This window comes from Peromyscus californicus, unplaced genomic scaffold (genome assembly GCF_007827085.1).
Source record: "Peromyscus californicus insignis strain IS unplaced genomic scaffold, ASM782708v3 Scaffold_20__1_contigs__length_68692818, whole genome shotgun sequence".
In the NCBI taxonomy this organism is placed as follows: domain Eukaryota; kingdom Metazoa; phylum Chordata; class Mammalia; order Rodentia; family Cricetidae; genus Peromyscus; species Peromyscus californicus.
Window position 1 is genome coordinate 46,462,393 of NW_026294503.1, and position 19,954 is coordinate 46,482,346.

The following is a 19,954-nucleotide window of genomic DNA, read 5'->3' on the forward strand; positions in this document are numbered from 1 at the left end:
TCCGCGGGCTTGCGGGCGGAGGCGGAGAGCGCGGCGCGCGGGGAGGCCGCGTCGGTGGGCTCGGCGTCAGCGCGGGCTGGCGGGCTTGCGGGCGGGCGGCCCTACTCGGCCCGGCCCCCCTGGCCCTCCGGGCCGGCGAGCTCCACGCTCGGCGTCGTCGCCGCGCCTCCGCCGTCCGCTGCGCGATGTGAGGCGGCTGCGGCGCCAGTCTGGCTCTCGGCTCGGGTGAGCTCAGTGCGGCCATTAGGGGCCGGTGCGGCAGCGGCAGCAGGAGGAGGAGGAGGAGGAGGAGGAGGGCGGCTCGCAGGGTGGGGGCGCAGGCCCGGGAGGGGGCACCGGGAGGAGGTGAGTCTCTGGTCGCCTCCTCCTCTCCCCCTTTTTCGCCCCCGCCTCCTTGTGGCGATGAGAAGGAGGAGGACAGCACCGAGGAGGAAGAAGCTGATGGCGGCGGCGGAGCTCCGAGAGACCTCGGCTGGGCAAGGGCCCGCCGTGGCGGGCTGGGGACTGCGTTTGTAGAGCTGTGAGTTCCCGAGAATTCGCTGCAGCGGACGTGCTCGTCGGATCAGTGTTGCTGTGCCCTCCTCCGGGCCCGGCTCAGGCCCGGCCCCTCGCACTTGCCCCTACCATTTCTGTTGAGTCCGCATCCCTCTCCGGCCACCGCAACCAGGCGAAGAGAAAAAGGAACTTCCCCCACCCCCCCTTGGGTGGCGGCGGAGCTCCCGAGCCCACCCTTAGGAGCGGGGCGGGGACCCCGGGCCGAAGAAGAGATTTCCTCAGGATTCTCGTTTTTCCTCGGCTGTATCTCCGAAAGAATTAAAAATGGCCGAGAATGTGGTGGAACCGGGGCCGCCTTCAGCCAAGCGGCCTAAACTGTCATCTCCGGCCCTCTCGGCGTCGGCCAGCGATGGCACAGGTTAGTCTCGGGACTCCCGGCCTTCCACCTTTCCCCTCGTCTTTTCTGCTAGTTGCATCTGTATTTTTTCGTATTTCTGTATATCTCTTCCCTGTTCCTCGGCCCATGTTTAATTTTAAAGGTGTTTGAATGGGCTGGTTGAAGACGTCCAGTGGCCCAACCATTTTCTTTGCCTTCTGATACATTCATTGCAACACTATGTCATGTCACATCGTTGTGTGTTCTGGAATTAGGAGCTCGGAAGTGGGTTGCTGCATGGACCTTTATTGTTGGCCTCTTGCAATTTAATTTGGGAAATGCCGGTACAATTGTGTGTAAGGACTTTCATACACTTTTAGTTTTTTTTTTTTTTTAAACTGGTGAGTGAGGGATTTCAAATCTTTCTCCCCTATTGCACTTTGTTCTTTTCCTCTGTTTTCCACTTTAAAAATTTTTTGTTCTGTGCAGCAGATTTTCTGTTGAGGAATAGGGGTGGGAGAAAAATCTTAGGGGGTGTGTGTGATCCAGGATTTTAAGTGTAACATGAAGTTTAACACAATACTATTCTTTGGTCTTCTCACCCCATTTTTGCCTTAAGAATCAGTGTGGAACACAGTTCATTTTATATGTATTTGGTGTGAAACGGAAAATGTCTCAAACTCAATCTTCAGGTGAAGAGACCTTAAGCATTTTCTTTGCACTTGGTTGTCACTTTCTTATTTAGGAAGAAAGAGAAAAAGATAAAGCTTTTCTGGAATTTGGTACTTAGAAATGGAGATTAGAAGTTGAAAGAGTCCCGGTCATGAACTTCATAAAGTGATTGTTCAAGTTTAAAAATATGTAGTAGGTTTTGTGCATGTTTTATTTATTTGACTTTTGCTATTTCAGTGTACACGATCAAGGAATTCTTTTCACTCTGCCCCTTTGTTAGGAGAAATGCAGGGAGACTTTCCATCCTCCCATTCTTTTTTCTGCTTACTGTTAGTTCGGTTGTTACTGTTCTGATGGTCACCAACCTGGTTCTCTTTTGCTGTCTGAGTTGTTTGAGAGGCCATGAAAAAGAATAATGGCTGGTCATCTGACAGACTACAAGATGTTTCCCCTTACTACAACCATCTCTTTAACTCAGAGAACAGGCTCAACGTCATCTCTCCGTCTGCCAGTGAGAGTGCATAATGGAGTTAAATGTACCCTGTAAGTTTGTGGAGAACTTGTTGACCATGTTTCTGAGTAGGACTTATATTAAAGCAGGAAAATAAGATAGAACAAGTGCTTTACTTTGCTTCTAGAAGCTGTATTATGTGACCCATGAGTTTGTTAACCTGTACAATTGGGAAGGACGATTCTTACAGTTTTCTCAAAGGCTCTAACTTTAGTTACACATGAACATTCAGCTGTAAAGTTTTTGTAGTCTTAGAGGATTTTTTAAAAAATTATGTCTTCAGAATTCATCCGAATAGACATTCCTTTGTAGGGATAGAGGATGTCTATAGAAATTCTCCTATGCATTTTTGTTTCGCCACCCCTACCCCCTACCCATGCAATAAATGTAGTTCTGTAACATGTTTACACGGTACCATATTTGACCTAGCCAGTAACATGAAATAACATATGGAAAACTTTTTAAATGAATTATTTTGAAAAATCCTAGTTTAAGTGGCTTAGTCTTGAAGTTCTATTCAAACATTTCTGTTCAGTTAGACTACTGTATTCTCTATGTCTGGTCTGTGTACTTAGCTAACTTGTATAGCTTTGGTTAATTTTCCTGGTTAAAAAGCAAAACTTGCTTTGCATATCTTTGAATACAATTACTGGAGTCTTTTTTTTTTTTTTTTTGGTTTTGTTTCATTGTGTAGACCTGGATGTCCTGGAACTGAGATCTACCTGCCTCTGCCTCCCAAGAGCTGGGATTAAAGGCCTGTGCCACCACTGCCCTGCTTCAATTACTAGAGTTTTAAATATGAAAAAAATTCAACACTGAAAATGATTTATTCTTGGTACTAAAAATTTATATTAATAATAGTAACTTTTCTCTAAAAGTTGTATTGAGAGTTAATTTTTTGCTCTTCTTGAATTTTTTCCAGGAGTGTTTTGGTTTTGTTTTTGTTTTTGGAGACAGGGTCTTTCTATGTGTCTCTGCTGTCCTGGAACTTTCAGTGTAGACCAGACTGGCCTCAAAATCACAAAGAACCTCCTGCCTCTGCCTCGTGAGTGCTGGGATTAAAGGCCTGTGCCACAATGCCAGGCTTGTTTTTTTTTTTTTTAATGAAAAAAAAAAAAAATGTTTTACGTGCCTTGGTGTTTTGCCATGGGTGTCAGGTCCCCTGGAACTGTAGTTACAGACAGTTGTGAACTGCCATGTGGATTCTGGGAATTAAACCTGGGTCCTCTGGAGGAGCAGCCAGTGCTCTTGACTGCCAAGCCCTCTCTTCAGCCCATTGTTTTTTTTTAATTAGACACAGGGTATCATTGCATAGCCCTGGCTGGCCTGGGATTTAGAGAGATCCGCCTGCCTCTGCCTCCCCACTGGTGGGATTAAAGGTCTCTGTCACCAAACCCAGTTCACATACAGTTTAAACTGCATAGGCCTCCGTTTCTGGTTTTGTTCTGGCAGGGCTAGAGGAGTGAGTACAGAGAAATGCTGCCCCTTCCTGAACTTATGAAGGGTACCGTTACATTTGGATAGTTATTTGCAAACAGGAACAGATGTGATGGTAAAACTTTCAGTGTCTATATTTCGATTTTTAAGATGTCAGTTCGGCATTTTATAAATGTAAAAGAAAGTTGTTTATTGTGCCCGATTTTTGTTTTATCTAGAGCTGATCAAAATTCTGGACTCTACAAACTTTTAAACAGTAAATTAGCCAGCCTGGTCTACAGAGCAAGTTTCAGGACAGCCAGGGCTACACAGGGAACCCCTGTGTGTGTCGTGGGGTTGACACACACAGATGACAAACAAGTTAATTAGACTCGTAAAATTGTAGTGTAAGATCAAGAGTATTTGATTGCCTTTTCTTTATATGAAAGCAACTAGGTCCAGTGAGCTGTAAACTGAAGTATTACAAAATAGTTAAGGATTTACACCCAACTTCTAAATTTTGTCTTTTTTTTTTTTTCAAGACAGGATTTCTTTGTGTAACAGCTCAAGCTGTCCTGGAATTCCCTATGTAGACTAGGTGGACCTCAAACTCACCAAGATCTCCCTTCCTTTGCCTTCCTCATGCTGGGGCTAAAGGTGGATTCTACCTTCTCCACCCCGATTCTTGAATTTCTAAGGTTAGGTACTAATGTAGAATTAAGAGGACCCTAGGTACATTGTGAAATTGCAAAGATTGATTCCAATGACTTGATATAGGTTCACATTTTGTGTTAAAATGGAAAAGACTAAAAGCATTTATTTATTTGTTTGTTTTTGGTTTTGTACTTTTATGTTTGTATTTCAGTATCTGCATTTGCTACATTAAAAATTGTATTCAGGCCAGTCAAGGTGGCACATGTCTTTTTTTTTTTTTTTTTCTTTTTCTTTTGGTTTTTCGAGACAGGGTTTCTCTGTGTAGCTTTGCACCTTTCCTGGAACTCACTTGGTAGTACAGGCTGGCCTCGAACTCACAGAAATCCGCCTGGCTCTGCCTCCTGAGTGCTGGGAATAAAGGCGTGCGCCGCCGCCGCCACCACCCTGCGTGGCACATGTCTTTAATCCCAGCATTGGGAGGCAGAGGCAGTCAGATTTCCATTTGAGGCCACTCTAGTCTACAAAGTGAGTTCCAGGACAGCCAGGGCCATACAGAGACCCTCCCCCCCCCCCAAACAAAAAAATTCTGTTTGGTATGGTTGCACAAAACTGTGAAATGAATTTTTTATTTATTCATTTATTTGATTTTTTTTTTTTTTGGAGACAGGGTTTCTCTCTGTGTGTTTTGGTGCCTGTCCTGAATCTCGAACTTACAGAGATCGCCTGGCTTTGCCTCTTGAGTGCTGCACTGCCGCCGCCTGGCCAAAATGTAACTTTTACTTAATTAATTAATTAGTGTGTGGTTTTGTTTTTGTTTTTGTTTTTGTTTTGAGATAGGGTCTCACTGTGTAGCTCTGGCAGCCCTATGTAGACCAGGCTGGCTTCAAAGAGATCTTTTTCTGCCTCTTTGTGTCCTGTTTGAAACATAACTTTGTTCTGCCCTTTCTCCTCTAAAAGATCATGAAAGCTGTTTGTAAACTTTTTTTTTCTTTTTGTAAAATTGGCCACAGAAGTTAATAGATAAGTTTTTGAATACTTACTTAACTGATTTTTGCTGATCTTAAGAGATGGCAGTGATGAAGGTGTCCCTCTCTTCCTCCCAGCCCCGGTTTTTGAGACAGGGTTTCTCTGTGTAGCCCTGGCTGTCCTGGAACTTGCTCTGTAGACCAGGCTGGCTTTGAACTCAGAGATCCACCTGAGGAGTGTGACTTTTTTTTTTTCTTTTACTTCTTTGCTCATTGAACATTTTGTCACTGCTTGGAAATCACTTAAGAGCACTTAAGGGGACGGTGGTGGCACAAGCCTTTAATCCCAGCACTCAGCAGGTGGACCTCTGTGAATTCTGAGACCAACCTGGTGTACAGAGTGAGTTCCAGGACAGCCAGGGCTACACAGAGAAACCCTGTCTCGGGGGAAAAAAGTAAGAGGGGAGCATTTAACTTGCTCTGTAAAGAAGGGTGACAATTTTAGGACCGATCACAATTAAGTAGGGTAAAGATTCCTCCTGTAGCCCTACTGTATGGGTAAATGGATTGGCTTGGGTTTATGCCTTTCCCCCAATTTCAAAGGCACTAAGAGATAGTATATAAAGTATACTTGAATTTTGACCACTAGGTTAATGTATACCCTAGAAAACTGGTAAGGATGAATTGTTTTGCTACAGTTTTCTTGCCTCTGTCTCCCCAGTGCTGGGATTATAGGGGCAAGTCACACATTTTATGTGTTTTATTTTTCTCAGAGTAACATTGTTTAAGTGACTTACTATCCTACTTAGACTACTTCTGTGGAGTAGTTTTTTTTTTTTTCCTAGCTCAGACCCTAGCATTATGTTTTAATTTTGTTTTGTTTTGCTTTGTTGTTTTTTTTTTTAAGTTAGAAAATGTGTATATTAGAGTTGTTTCTGAATCAGATAGGTATTGATCAGATGAGGTATTGCTGACTGTGGTGCAATATAGCAGAATACTTTGCTCTGTACCTTAAATTTCTCAAGGCCTTGTAAATTTATTGATAGGACCTCAAGATTGTTTGGTTGAGAGTGAGATAAATGACATTTTGTTAAGTTCTAAGTCCTGTGTGTTATAATACAGGTGCTGATTCCCAGCAGGAGCTTGTGTTTTATTGCTTAAGTAGAGACTGTATTAGCATAGCATGCCCAGTGAATTGATGCTAGGGAGGGTAAAGAGGATTTCTGCCTTTGCTTTTTGACATCTTATTTTCTACCTTCTCTAGTTCATTTATTCATAGAAGAAAATAATTTGAAACTTGAAAATCAGTGCATAGTGATATTTGTAGACATATTTAAAGGTTAAAGAAAGGGAAGAATTGTAGGAAGAATATTGCCTGATACAAGTGGGAATATAAAGTAATTCTTCCTGGTAAATTTACAGAAACAATTCAGAAGTCATTCTGCCAGTTTATAGTACCCAACAATTAGTTAATGGGAAATAGGAAATAATTATTTTGTGGTTTTCAGATTTTTTTTTCCCTTTTGCGATGGGGTCTTGCTGTGTTGCCTAGGTGGTCTGGAAACTCTAGGGTTCAACTGACTTTGCAGTTCAGCCTCTTTAGTAGCTGGGACCACAGGTATCTGCATTACACCTGGCTTGAAGTTATTTTGAGGGTGAGAAACGTTAGTGAAATTAATGGGTAAGTGAAACAACTTATGCTAAAGATTAAGACAAATTAAAACATTAAATTTGTGCTTGCTTTGGCAGCATATATACTAAAATTGGAAAAATACAGAAAGATTGTATGGCCCTTCTGCAAAGGATGACATGAAAATTTGTGAAGTGTTCCATATTTTAAAAATTAATAAATTTTGAGTTGAATGTGTTCATTTGTGCACACCTATAATTCCAGCGCCATGGCAAGGAGGATTGAGAGTTTGAGGCCAGCCTGGGCTATGGTGTAGTAAGGCCCTGTTTCAAAACAAAATTCAAGAAACAAAACCAAGAAACCAAAATAACAATACTGATTTTTGCAAATGACAACAATATTGATTTTTTGCAAATGACTGTTCTCATATGATGGTTAGTAGTTTCTTCTGAAATTTTGATACAGATTTTTCTGTTGCTCATTTCTTGAAGAGTTTAAAATAGGACTGCCAGGATGGCTGAGTGGGTAAAAGTACTTGCTTGTGCAATATTGTAGACTTTAGTTCAATTAGAAGAACCCATGTAAAGGTTAAAAAGGAGAACAGGCTCTACAGAGTTGTTCTCTGACCACCACATGCGTGCTGTGATGGACATGAACATACACAATGGGGAGCTAACAGAATAAATAGTGATGGATTAATTAACCTCTTAGCAATTTGGATTTTTTTTTAACTTTTAGTTATATATTTATTTTGTGTGTGTATGTTTAGCTTGCATGTATGTGTGTATGTATGTATATATGTATGTGTCTGGTGCCCTCAGATCAGAAGAAGGTGTGGATCCCCTGAGACCGGAGCTGCCATGAGGGTGCTAGGAACCGAACCTAGGTTTTCTGTAAGAGCAGTAAGTACTCTTAACCATTGAGCCATTTTCCAGCTCCAGATAAAATTTGTTTTTAGATGTAGATTCTTTTTAAAATAAATGCCTCAAAGAACAGTCTGCAATTTTGTTGAGAGAGAAAAATATTTCTGAGGCTGACATGGTCTACATGCTAGTTCTAGGCCACCCAAGGCTACTTGTAATGAGATCTTGTCTCAGGAAAAAAAAAAAAGACAACCTAATGAACACAAAAGATGAGTGGCTGTTTGACAGTGTCGGCGCATGCTTTCAATCCCAGCACTGGAGGCTGAGAAAGGTAGCTCTCTGTGAGTTAGAGGTCAGCTTGGTCTACTGAGCTAGGTCCAGCACAGCCAGAGCTACGTTGTGAGACCCTGTCTCTGGAGGGAAAAAAGAGGGGGGTTGGTTAAATGGGTACTAGAGTCAGACTTCTAGAATTGAGAATCCCATGCCTATGTTTATTAACTGAACCTTGGGCCAATAACCTGACTTATGGTTCATTTTTCTTATCTGTAGCACCCACAATTGTAGTGTTGTGGGGAGGAATAAGTGAGAATTCTCTATAAAATGGTTTAGGAAAGCTGTGTGTGGTAGTATTTACATAAATCCCAGAATTCTAGGAAGATGATACTTAACTATTTCCCCTTAGAGTTTAGCCTAGGCTACAAAGTGATACAGTTTCTGGCTATCCAGGGTTACATAAAGTGACCCTGGGACAAAATAAAACTAAATAAGACAGCACTGGATGTTGCACAATGTGTGCACATTATGTTAACTAGTTGCTGCCAACTCCACTACAGGAAATTAGTGGTGGGGTTTTATTTTAATGGTCATATAGATAAAATGGGATAAAGACAAAGGCAAGGACTTAAGAGTTTAGAAATAGTGATCAAGTAAGTGTAGCAGAGTTGTGCATCATCCACTCAAAGATTAAGTCTTTCAGCAAAGAATATGGGAGCAGAAAGGCAAAAATAAGAATAAAAGTACTCTTAATCATGATGTACCTGTAATCCTAGCATTTGGCAGTTGGAAGCAAGAAACTGCAAATTTTAGACCAGCCTGGATTAGAGTGAGGTCTTGTCCTAAGAAAAAATAAAAGTGAAGTAAACACACACACACACACACACACACACACACACACAAAAAAAAAAAAACAATGTATGTGCTACCACACAGTGTTTTGTATCTAAGTAATTAAAAATGTGTTGGTATGGCTCAGAGGTTAAGAGCACTGACTGCTCTTCCAGAAGTCCTGAGTTCAATTCCCAGCAACCACATGGTGGCTCACAACCATCCATAAAGAGATCTGGCGCCCTCTTCTGGCCTGCAGGCATTCATGCTGTATACATAATAAATAAATCTTTAAAAAAAAAAAAAAGAGTGTGAGAAACTGGAAAGCAGATTGTTCCTATTGGCAGTGTTCAAGATAAGGATGATTTTTTTTTGCAAAAGTTGTGTGATTGAGCACTAGTTTTTTTTCCAGTTTCCATTTGTTTGTCTAGATGTTTTTTTTCTTTTTATTTATGTGTGAGTATTTTGTATGCGTGTATGTATGTATGTGTGTTTATCTGGTACCGTAGAGGCCAAAAGAGGGCATTGTATCCTTTGGAACTGGAGTTACAGACAGTTGTGAGGCACCATGTGGGTGCTGGGAATTGAACCCTTGAAGTAGCAAGTGCTTTTTACTGATGAGCTGTCTCTTCAGGGACTGTTTGTGTTATTCTGAGACAGAGTCTCATTCTGCACTACAAGGTGGCCTGGAACTCTGTGATAGCCCAGTAGTTCAGGTTTCCTTCAGATCTCTTCCAATAGTTCCTACCTGCCTGGTGTTCTGAGGGTAGAATCGCCATGCTTGGCCAAAAGATACTTTTTTTTATAAAGAAAGAGGAAGAAAAATGCAGTGCATCTCGGTGTTTTTTGTTTTTTAATCACACTAAGAAATACAAACATACATACATGAATGACAGCCTTTTTTGTTTGTTTGGTTTTTAGAGACAGGGTTTCTCTGTGTAGTTTTGTGCCTTTCCTGGAGACCAGGCTGACCTCAAACTCACAGAGATCCGCCTGGCTCTGCCTCCCGAGTGCTGGGAATAAAGGCGTGCGCCACCACTGCCCGGCATGAATGACAGTCTTAAAAGACAATCCTACCTGAGCTTCCTGTATACTGGGATCACAGGTCTGAGCCACCAACACCTAGTTTAAGGATTAAAAACTACATTTCTATGTAGAACCAGAAACCCTGGTCACAGTGTAAAGTTACTGTGTATGTGTTTTTATGTTCCTGTATGGATGTGGACCAGTGGTTGATTTGGGGTGTCTTCTGTAGTCACTCCTCACCTTAATTTTTGAGACAGGGTCTCACTGAATCTGAAGCTCATTGATTAAGCTAGACAGTCTGAGCAGCAAGGCTCAGGGCGTCTCCTCTCTGAGCTTCCTCAGGGTCAGGATCACAGTGTCACTGCTTGCCTTTTACATGGCTGCTGGGGGCCAAACTCAGGTCTTTGTGCTTGAGTGGCAGCACTTCGTCGACAGAGCCATCTCCTCACCGCATTGATAATGAACTCCGGTATTTTCTCCCTTCTGCTTTAGCCTCCTTGAGTGCTAGAGTTATAGGGATGTGCCACCACATCCAGGTATTTAGTTTGAGTGTTTTCAGAGACTCGATTAGTTTTATGGCCTACTACTAAGCTTGTGAATCACAATTTAAAGAATATTAAAGAGTTAACAAGATGGCAGTAGTCTTTTGGGCTAATATTTTTTTGTAGGCTTGTATGCTGCACATAAATCCTTGGTTTATGGAACACTCTGGTAGTTCAGACAGAGATGATTTCTTTTTGCCTTCCTAGAATTACAGATTCAGGGGGAAGACATTGATATCCAACAAGTCTGTTGTGACCAGAATTTATTTGGGAAATACAGGGACAGATGGGTGAATATGGAGCCTTTAGCCTAGTTTATAGACATTGGTGAATATCTTTGAGGCATTTGTGTCCTGTCTTGGAATCTGATAATCGATATGGCTAATAAGAGTGTCATTTGGCTAGAACAGGGGGCGTACATGAGGCTTGAAAGTGTGATCATTCTGAGAACCTGACTGGAGGGGTAGAAGTGAGAGATGAGCAAGGGGTTAATCAATCATTCAGGACTAACAATACTTATAGAAGTTTAAATTTTACATTTTAGCCGTTTAAATGGATGCAAGATATTAAAATGAAGGAAGACTTGAGAAGGAGGCAGTAAGAAGTGATGTTTAAAGGACTCTAGCTCTAGTATGGGTGGTCTTTATCACAGAAGATGGAAAAAAGTAGGAAGGTTTGGAAGTTAGTTGGCTGAGACATAATTTGGTATTGTTTCCAATATAAGTGGCCAGATGGAGAATCTAAGAGCATTCCCAGATTTCAGGTTGGGGAAGATGGGTAGGTAATTTACTAAGAGATTATAGGAAGAGAAGTGTGTGTGTGTGTGTGTGTGTGTGTGTGTGTGTGAATGAATGAATGAATATGCTGGGGGAGTTAAAACTTGGACATTTTAAAGTTTCTTCTGATTTCATTTGGTTTCTGTTCCTTTGTAGGTAGCAGATGCTGAGTATTTACCAAGGATTAGGCATTTGAGATATAAAGGTGAACTAAGGTGCTTTTTGCTCTTTGAACTAAGGTGTTTTTTGCTCTTGAATGTAGGACCTGGTGAGGTGGTGTACACACACATACACTATTTCCTTATAAGCTCAGCCTAGGTTAGCTGAGCCGGTTGGTGGTGGCGCACGCCTTTATTCCCAGCACTCGGGAGGCAGAGCCAGGTGGATCTCTGTGAGTTCGAGGCCAGCCTGATCTACAGAGCGAGATCCAGGAAAGGCGGAAAGCTACACAGAGAAACCCTGTCTCCAAAACAAAACAAAACAAAAAAAGGTTAGCTGATAGGAATATTTCAGACATGGGTCTTGGATGTTGCTGGAAAAATTCATATAGCTTAATATGTATTTGAACAAAAGTTGGTAGGGCAGAAAGTACTTAGCTTTTCTTAGGCATGGGGAAGGGTATTTCACATAAAGTAAGTACAAATGATGTGGCTGGAACATACCCTGTGTGCTTGGGGTGTTTTCATGGAAACAGATGGAAGAGGATAGGATATTGGGAAGATGATAAGACAAATATGCTAAGGAATTTGCCATTTACTTGATTATTACAGCAAAAACCATAGGAGTAGAAGTGAGGTTGGTGAAAGACTATTCTGATGGCAGTATATACAGAATCAATTTCAGGGAGAGACCTGATAACAAAACAGCTGTCCTGGAACCCTTCTGTAGACCAGGCTAGCCTAGAACTCAGAGATTTTTCTGCCTCTGCCTCCTGAGTGTTGAGATTAAAGGCATGTATCACCATTGCCTGGCTGGAGGCTTTAAAAAAAATTAGAATTTTATTTATCTTTATTGAGTATGCATTTGGTGTGTGGGTTAGAGGAGACCTTTGTGGAGTTGTTTCCCTTACCTTAAATGGGTTCTAGGATTTGAATTCAGTTGTTCAGGCTTGTGGGGCAAGTGCCTTTACCTACTGAGTCATCTATCTTTCTGGCCCCTCTACGAGATTTTAAAAATACATAACATGACACTTTACCTGTCTATACTCCTGTACGTATTCCTTTTGAACAAATTCTGAAGTTTATTGAAAACCAAGAAGTGTGCAGTGATAAATTAACATACAGTTTAGGTTTAGTGTGAATATGGCATTGAGGTGATTAAAAAACAAAACTATTGTTGATTAAAAGACAAAACTAGAGCCGGGCAGTGGTGGCGCACGCCTTTAATCCCAGCACTAGGGAGGCAGAGCCAGGCGGATCTCTGTGAGTTCGAGGCCAGCCTGGGCTACCAAGTGAGTTCCAGGAAAGGCGCAAAGCTACACAGAGAAACCCTGTCTCGAAAAACCAAAAAAAAAAAAAAAAAAAAACTATTTTTTGTTTATGTGTATGTGAGTGCATCTGTGGGTTCGTGTGTGCACATGCGCGCAGAATGTGTAAAATCCCCTGGAGCTGGAATTACATACACATAGTTGTGAACTACCAACTTTAGTGCTGGGAACTGAACTCAGGTCTTAAGGCAAAAGCAACAACTTTTAACCACTGAGCCCTGGGTCTAGCCTATTCAGCTGATATTTTATTTTTCATGTGTCTGAATATTTGCCTGCATGTATGTGTATGTACCACCTAATGTGCCTGGTGCTTAGGCAGGCCAGAAGAGGGTAAGATGTCACGTGGGTTCTTTGAACTGAACCTCTGTCTTCTGTAAGAGCAACAAGTGCTTTTATCTTCTGAGCTGTCACTCCAGTCCCCTGAACTGTTACCTATTTTTTCATTGTTTGTTTGTTTATTTGAGGCAAGTTTTCACTATGTAGCCCTGGATGGTTTGGAACTCCCTATGTAGACCAGGCTAATCTCAAATTGGTTGAAGTTGTCCTATTTCTGCCTTCCAAGTGCTGGGATTAAAGGCATGTACCACCACACCTGGCTCTTACTTTCTTTAAAAAAATTTTTTCCCCAGTTTCACTTTTTTTTGTGTGTGTGTATATGGGTGTTTCACCTTCGTGTATGTTGTATGTCTCTGTACAATGAATGTGCAGTGCCTGTGGATGCCAGAAAATGATGTTAGATCCTCTGGAACTTTAGTTACAGATGATTGTGAGCCACCATGAGGGTGCTGGAAATTGAATCAGTTTTTCTGAAAACAAAACTATTGCTTTTAACTGCAGAGCCATCTCTCCAGCCCCCTAAGTTTATTCATGTTTTGTTTTTTGAGACAGGGTCTCTCTGTACTGGTTGTCTTAGAACTACTATGTAGACCAGGCTGATCTTGAACTCACAGAGATTCAGCTGCCTCTGCTTCCCAAGTGCTGGGAATAAAGGCCTGTGCTAAACAGGTGCACGTGAGTGGGAGACCTGAACTTGAAATTCTGCAAGAGCAGTATGTGCTGTCATCTGCTGAGCCACCTCTCTTAACACTCCACTTCAAGCCCAGTTTTGTTTGGCATTGGGGAGGAAACCCAGAGCATTCAGTGTGTTAAACAAGCCATCAATCTATCAACTAAGTTGTATTTCCAGCCCCTCCACTCCCCACCCCCACCCTGGAGACAGGGTTTCTTGTTTAGCCCTGGCTGTCCTGGAACTCACTCTGTAGACCAGGCTGATCTTGAACTCACAGAGATCCACCTGCCTCTGCCTCCCAAGTACTGAGATTAAAGGTCTGGTTCCCTATTATTATTATTATTATTATTATTATTATTATTATTATTATTATTTTAAACATGTTTCTCCCTCCCTCCACCATGTTTATTTGTATTTGCCATGACACTGAACAACTTGGAGTCCGGTGTGGTCTCTTTCCACCATGTGTATGGGGAAATCAAACTCATTTTTCAGGCTTGGCAGGAGGAGCCTTTTACTAGCTGAGCCATCTTGGTAGGTAGCTGTAGCACAAATTGTTAGAAGGTCTTATTAATAAAAACAAACCAGGAGCCAGGTATTGGGATGAACACTGAAAGTTCAGAGAAGCAGAACAGGCCATAGCTAACCTCACCTTGCCAACTTCTCAGCCTATCCTGTTTCCTCAAACTGGAAGCCTCTGAGTCCTCATCCGGAATGAATCTCAGCTGAACTGCTGCTAAAAGCCTAAAAGTTTAACCAGGTTCTAGTTCCTGGTCCTCACGCCTTATATACCTTTCTGCTTCCTGCCATCACTCCTGGGATTAAAACTGTGTGTCGCCATGCCTGGCTGTTTCCAGTGTGCCTTTGAACTCACATGCCACCATTTTCTGGCCTCTATATCTAGTGGCTGTTCTGTTCTCTGATCCCAGATAAGTTTATTAGGGTACACAATATATTGGGGAACCCAATATCACCACAGGTAGCCCCTGCTATTTTTTTTTTTTTTTTTTTGCTTTTTCCGAGACAGGGTTTCTCTGTGTAGTTTTGGTGCCTGTCCTGGAGCTCACTCTGTAGACCAGGCCGGTTTTGAACTCACAGAGATCCACCTGGCTCTACCTCCTGAGTGCTGTGATTAAAGGCGTGTGCCACCACCACCCAGGACCCCTGCTATTTGTATTACTGTTTATTTTGTGATTTTTCTGTATAATTTGTGACATGTATAAATTCTAAGTAGTTGCAGGTTCCTTCACTTTATGTTCAGTGTGCTGATAATAGACTTTCCCTGAATACTCCAGTGGAAAGTAAAAATATATGTAGTTAAAATAATCTTAATACAGTGTTGTCACATGCCTTTACACCCCGTACTCAGGAGGCAGAGACAGGAGGATTTCTTTGAATTGGAAGCCAGCCTAGTGTACAGAGTGAGTTCCAGAGAAACCTTGTCTCAGAAACAAAACAGAACTCAATAATGTAAACAACAAGAACTCAATAATGTAAACAACAAGGAAGTAAAGATACTAAGCAATTCTTTGAATGGTGGCTTTAGATAACTTTCATTGAAAATTCATGTTCTAAACTATCTATGGTTTTTAAAATTAATTGTTAAAAAATTTTAATTATTAGTGTATCTGTGTTTGGGTTTGTGCATTTGAATGTACTGCTCTTGAAGGCCAGAAAATTTCAAGTCTCCTAGAGCTGGAGTTATAGATGGTTCTGAGCCACCTGAATCGAGTGTTAGGAACCAAACGTGCCTCCTCTGCAACAATACTACACACCGTCCACTGGGCAGTCTTGCCAACTCCCTCATAGTTTATTACATTGTTGTGGTAGAAAGGGCCTGATAGATTCTTTAAAAGAAGAAAGTAAAAAAAAAAAAAATCTAGACTATAGGGCTAGGAATATGTAGTTCTGTTAGTAGTCTGCTTGCCTAGCACACATGAAGTTCAATCTCTAGCACCTATCAGGTGTGATGACACAGCTGTAATCCCAACACTTTTGAGATGGAGGCAGGAGAATTGGAAGGTCAAGATCATCCTCAGCTAATTAGAGAATTCAAGACTAACCTGGGATGCATGAAACCCTGCTTAAATGAGACAAGACAAACCAAATCACACCCCAGAAAGAAAGCCACATAAAGCATGTTGTTGTTTTTAGACAGGGTTTCTCTGTAGTCTTGGCTGTCCTGGAACTTATTCTGTAGACCAGGCTGGACTGAAACTCACAGAGATCTGCCTGCCTCTGCCTTCTGAGTACTGGGATTAAAGGCATGAGCCAGGTGGTGCACACTTTTAAACCCAGTGCTTGGAGTCACAGGCAGGCAGATCTCTGTGAGTTTGAGGTCAGCCTGGTCTAGAGAGAGTTCCAGGGCAGCTACACAGAGAAACTCTGTCTTGAGAGAGAGAGAGAGAAAGAGAGGGAGGGAGGGAGGGAGAGAGAGAGAGAGAGAGAGAGAGAGAGAAGCCACTTATAGAAAGAGTAGAAAGAGTTATACTTAATAAGATTGAATCAAGTGGGTCATTAAAGTGATTGTCTACCAGAAGCGGCCCAATTTTTTTCGTATGTTTATGTGTGTGGTGTGCACATTAGCATCCACATGGGTATACATGCAAATGTGTGTATGTGAAGGTCTGGGGTTGATTTGGGTTGTCTTCCTTGATCTCACTCTGCTTTTTTATATTGAATCTGACTGGAAACTGGATCTGATCTGTTTGGCAACTTGGTCTTGGTATTCCCTGTCTCTTCCTCCCTCCCACTGGGATTACAGGTTCTAGGGATCCAAGCTTCAGACTTTAAGCTTAAACAGCAAGCATTTATGTCCATGGAGCCATTTTTCTAGCTTGGACTAATGTTTGATTGTGTAGGTTCAAGTATCTTTAATTATTAAATACCCATTAATGTGTTTTGTTTTAAAAGATTTTTTTTTTAATGTGTTTGTGTGAATGTGTTTGTGAGAGTGTAGATGCCTCCTCAGGAGGCCATTTGTGAGCTACCCAGTGTGGGTTCTGATATCTGAATTCTGGTTTTTAACTGCTCAGTCATCTCTCAAACCCACAGTAATGTGTTTTATTTTGAGATAGGACCTCAAGTAGAACAGGCTGGCCTTGAACCCCTAATTTTCCTGTCTACATCTTCCAAGTTCTGGTGTGCACCAGATTACAAGTGTGTCACCCTGCCCAGTTTCCATTAGTGCTTTTCCCACGTGAAAACTATTTGGTAACTTTTAAAGGAAAGAAAACTTAAACACTTCAATGTTAAAGCAGATCATTACAATTCACAGGTCAATAAGGAACAACTTGGCCTTTCCAGGTTGCAGTTGGTGATGTCTGGAAACTTGTTTTTGAGACAGTGTTTCATACAGTCTAGAATGAACTTGAACTTCTCTGGCCTCCACTTCCCAAGTGCTGGAATTATGGGAGTGTGCTGTAACATTGAGCTAAAATCATACTGGAGGGGTGTGTGTGTGTTTGAAGTTTTGCAAACTTCAAACTGGTGATTGAAGTTTTGTAATCAAATGCAGAGAGAAGTAACTTCTGGGTATTTTAAAACCTTAGACATTCTCCCCTTGCCATACAAGAAGGGATTTGCTGGTGTAAAATGCTAAAGTGCCAATATTGAAGAGCCCAAATCTATACTATGTACTTCCCTGGCTGAGCTAGAGATTGGCTGTTTGTACCCAGAGGCAATGTTCTGTACCCCTTTCTGGCTAGATTTTGTGTAGGAACAAGTCATATGTGAGCAAATTAACTCAAAATAACTCCACTTGCAAAGAATGTACTTGTGATATGAGAAGTGATAGAAGTAGTAGATAGCCTGTTACTGTGGCTCACACTTAGTTGGTTCTATTCGACTGCACCCAGACCTGGATTGGTTGTCTATGTATTAGAGTATTTAGTTTGCATTTTAACTTTCCATCTATGGAACGCTGGAATTGCTCAGTTTAATTACAAAAGTTTTAGTTTTTTTTTTTTGGTTTTTGGAGACAGGGTTTCTCTGTGTAGCTTTGCGCCTTTCCTGGGACTCACTTGGTAGCCCAGGCTGGCCTCGAACTCACAGAGATCCGCCTGGTTTTAGGTTTTTGAAACAAGGTTTCACTGTAGTTTAGGCAGGCCTGAAATTCACTAGCCAAGCAAACCTGGAATTGGCAATGTTCTTCCTTCCTCAACCTCCTAAGTGCTAGGATTATAAGTATGAGCTTATGATATTTTAGTTTTTAGGTATTTTCTTTTTTCTTTTTTTTTTCTTTTTTGGTTTTTCGAGACAGGGTTTCTCTGTGTAGCTTTGCGCCTTTCCTGGAACTCACTTGGTAGCCCAGGCTGGCCTCGAACTCACAGAGATCCGCCTGGCTCTGCCTCCCAAGTGCTGGGATTAGAGGCGTGCGCCACCACCGCCCGGCTTCTTTTTTCTTTTTTAAGGGCAGGAAAGAGGGCTTGATGATTAACAGCATCTCCTTCCTGCCCTTCCACAGGACTGAGTTCAGTTCACAGCAGCCAAGTTAGGCAGCTCCCAACCACTTGTAATTCTGTCTTCAGGGAATTTGATGCTCTCTTCTGATCTCTAAGAGTACACACATAAACACATATGAAGTAAAACTTAGAAAACACATTTTTACAAGACATTTTTATTAATTTGTGTGTTGGTGTACATGTGTGAGTGTGAAGGTCAAGAGGACAGCTTACAGGACTCAGTTCTCTTCTATTTATGTGGGTTTTTGGGCATGACTCAGGTTGCCAGGCTTGGCTACAAGTGCTATTCTCCAATCAGCTGTCTATCTGGTCTAGCACACTTTGTTTGTTTGTTTGTTGGTTGGTTTTTTGAGACAGGGTTTCTCTGTAGCTTTGAAGCCTGTCCTGGAACTCACTCTGTAGACCAGGCTAGCCTTGAACTTACAGAGATCCGTCTGCCTCTGGCTCCTGAGTGCTGGGATTAAAGGCGTGCACCACTACTGGCCGGCTGAAGACAGTGTTCTAGCACACCTTTTAATGATTATTAATACTAACTTTTCGGCAACTCATTTAGTAGGTATTTTACCAACATTCAGCCCTCTTTTCCCTTGATCTTATTTTAGGCACAGTTCTTAAGTTTTTTAACCTGTCTAACCAAAATTAGCTCTTTTTAAAAAATGCATAATTAGTATATGAAAACCTGCAATACAAAAACTAAACATGTAGTTTTCTATGGAGAGTGTAGATAGGATTAATTCATACTTACGAAGAATCTGTCTTATGTGCGTCTGATTTGGGTTGTGTTAAACTTAATCTTTATCTTTTCTATTTGCTTTTAGATTTTGGTTCACTGTTTGATCTGGAACATGACTTACCAGATGAATTAATCAACTCTACGGAATTGGGACTAACCAATGGTGGCGATATTAGTCAACTTCAGACAAGTCTTGGCATAGTGCAAGATGCAGCCTCTAAACATAAACAGCTGTCAGAATTGCTACGGTCTGGTAGTTCCCCTAACCTCAATATGGGGGTTGGTGGCCCAGGCCAAGTTATGGCCAGCCAGGCCCAACAGAACAGCCCTGGATTAGGTTTGATAAATAGCATGGTCAAAAGCCCAATGGCACAGACAGGCTTGACTTCTCCCAACATGGGGATGGGCAGTAGTGGACCAAATCAGGGTCCTACACAGTCCACAGCAGGTATGATGAACAGTCCGGTGAATCAGCCTACCATGGGAATGAACACAGGGATGAATGCTGGCATGAATCCTGGAATGTTGGCTGCAGGCAATGGACAAGGGATAATGCCCAATCAAGTCATGAATGGTTCAATTGGAGCAGGACGGGGACGGCCGAATATGCAGTACCCTAATCCTGGCATGGGCAACGCTGGCAACTTATTGACTGAGCCACTACAGCAGGGCTCTCCTCAGATGGGAGGACAAACAGGATTGAGAGGCCCCCAGCCTCTTAAGGTGAGTTCTGTTTTTGTTTGTGTACAGAGTACCCATTTGGCTGTTTTAGTGATGCGGGAAGAGCTTGAAGTTATTCGTTTATTCTTGTGTTTATGCACCAAGGATCTAATATGTTGGTATAAGTTTTAAGAAGCTCTTTTATGAAATTTATAGAAAAGAAAAATATTTTGTTTTACACTTGACTGATCTTGTACCTTCATGGTTTTTCTAAAATTATTGCCTGTAGTTCCTAATCTTTCTGGCCTAACTATTGTAATATTCTCAATTCATTTTAGACTCCACATTATTCTTGTAGTCTCCTTATAAAAGTGCAATTTTAAGATAGTAGGTATTAACACTGTTTAGGTAGAGAATTCATTTGTTCTACTTCTTAGAGCCTCATGTGAATGGGTGTGCGTGCAAGCTTGAGTGCATGCATACATGTATTTATTAAGATTAAGTCTTGGCTATTCTTGCAGAGCACCAGAGTTCAGTTCCTAGCACACACAAGTTGCTCACAACTGCCTGTAA

General features: G+C 41.8%; 1 protein-coding gene and 1 non-coding gene across 2 annotated transcripts in view; both read left to right on the forward strand.

The window, feature by feature from the left end:
- The first annotated feature begins 343 nt into the window (after positions 1-343).
- Ep300 (E1A binding protein p300) overlaps positions 344-19,954 on the forward strand; it is a 72,847-nt gene continuing 53,236 nt past the window's right edge. Inside the window, exons 1-2 of the mRNA XM_052748406.1 lie at positions 344-913; positions 18,807-19,444. Coding sequence (XP_052604366.1) covers positions 820-913; positions 18,807-19,444 — 732 coding nt within the window. The 5' untranslated portion in view covers positions 344-819. The remainder of the gene's footprint in view (positions 914-18,806; positions 19,445-19,954) is intronic.
- On the forward strand, positions 6,823-6,928 carry LOC128117287 (U6 spliceosomal RNA). The gene has a single exon (XR_008220769.1). It is a non-coding gene; the product is annotated as a U6 spliceosomal RNA (small nuclear RNA).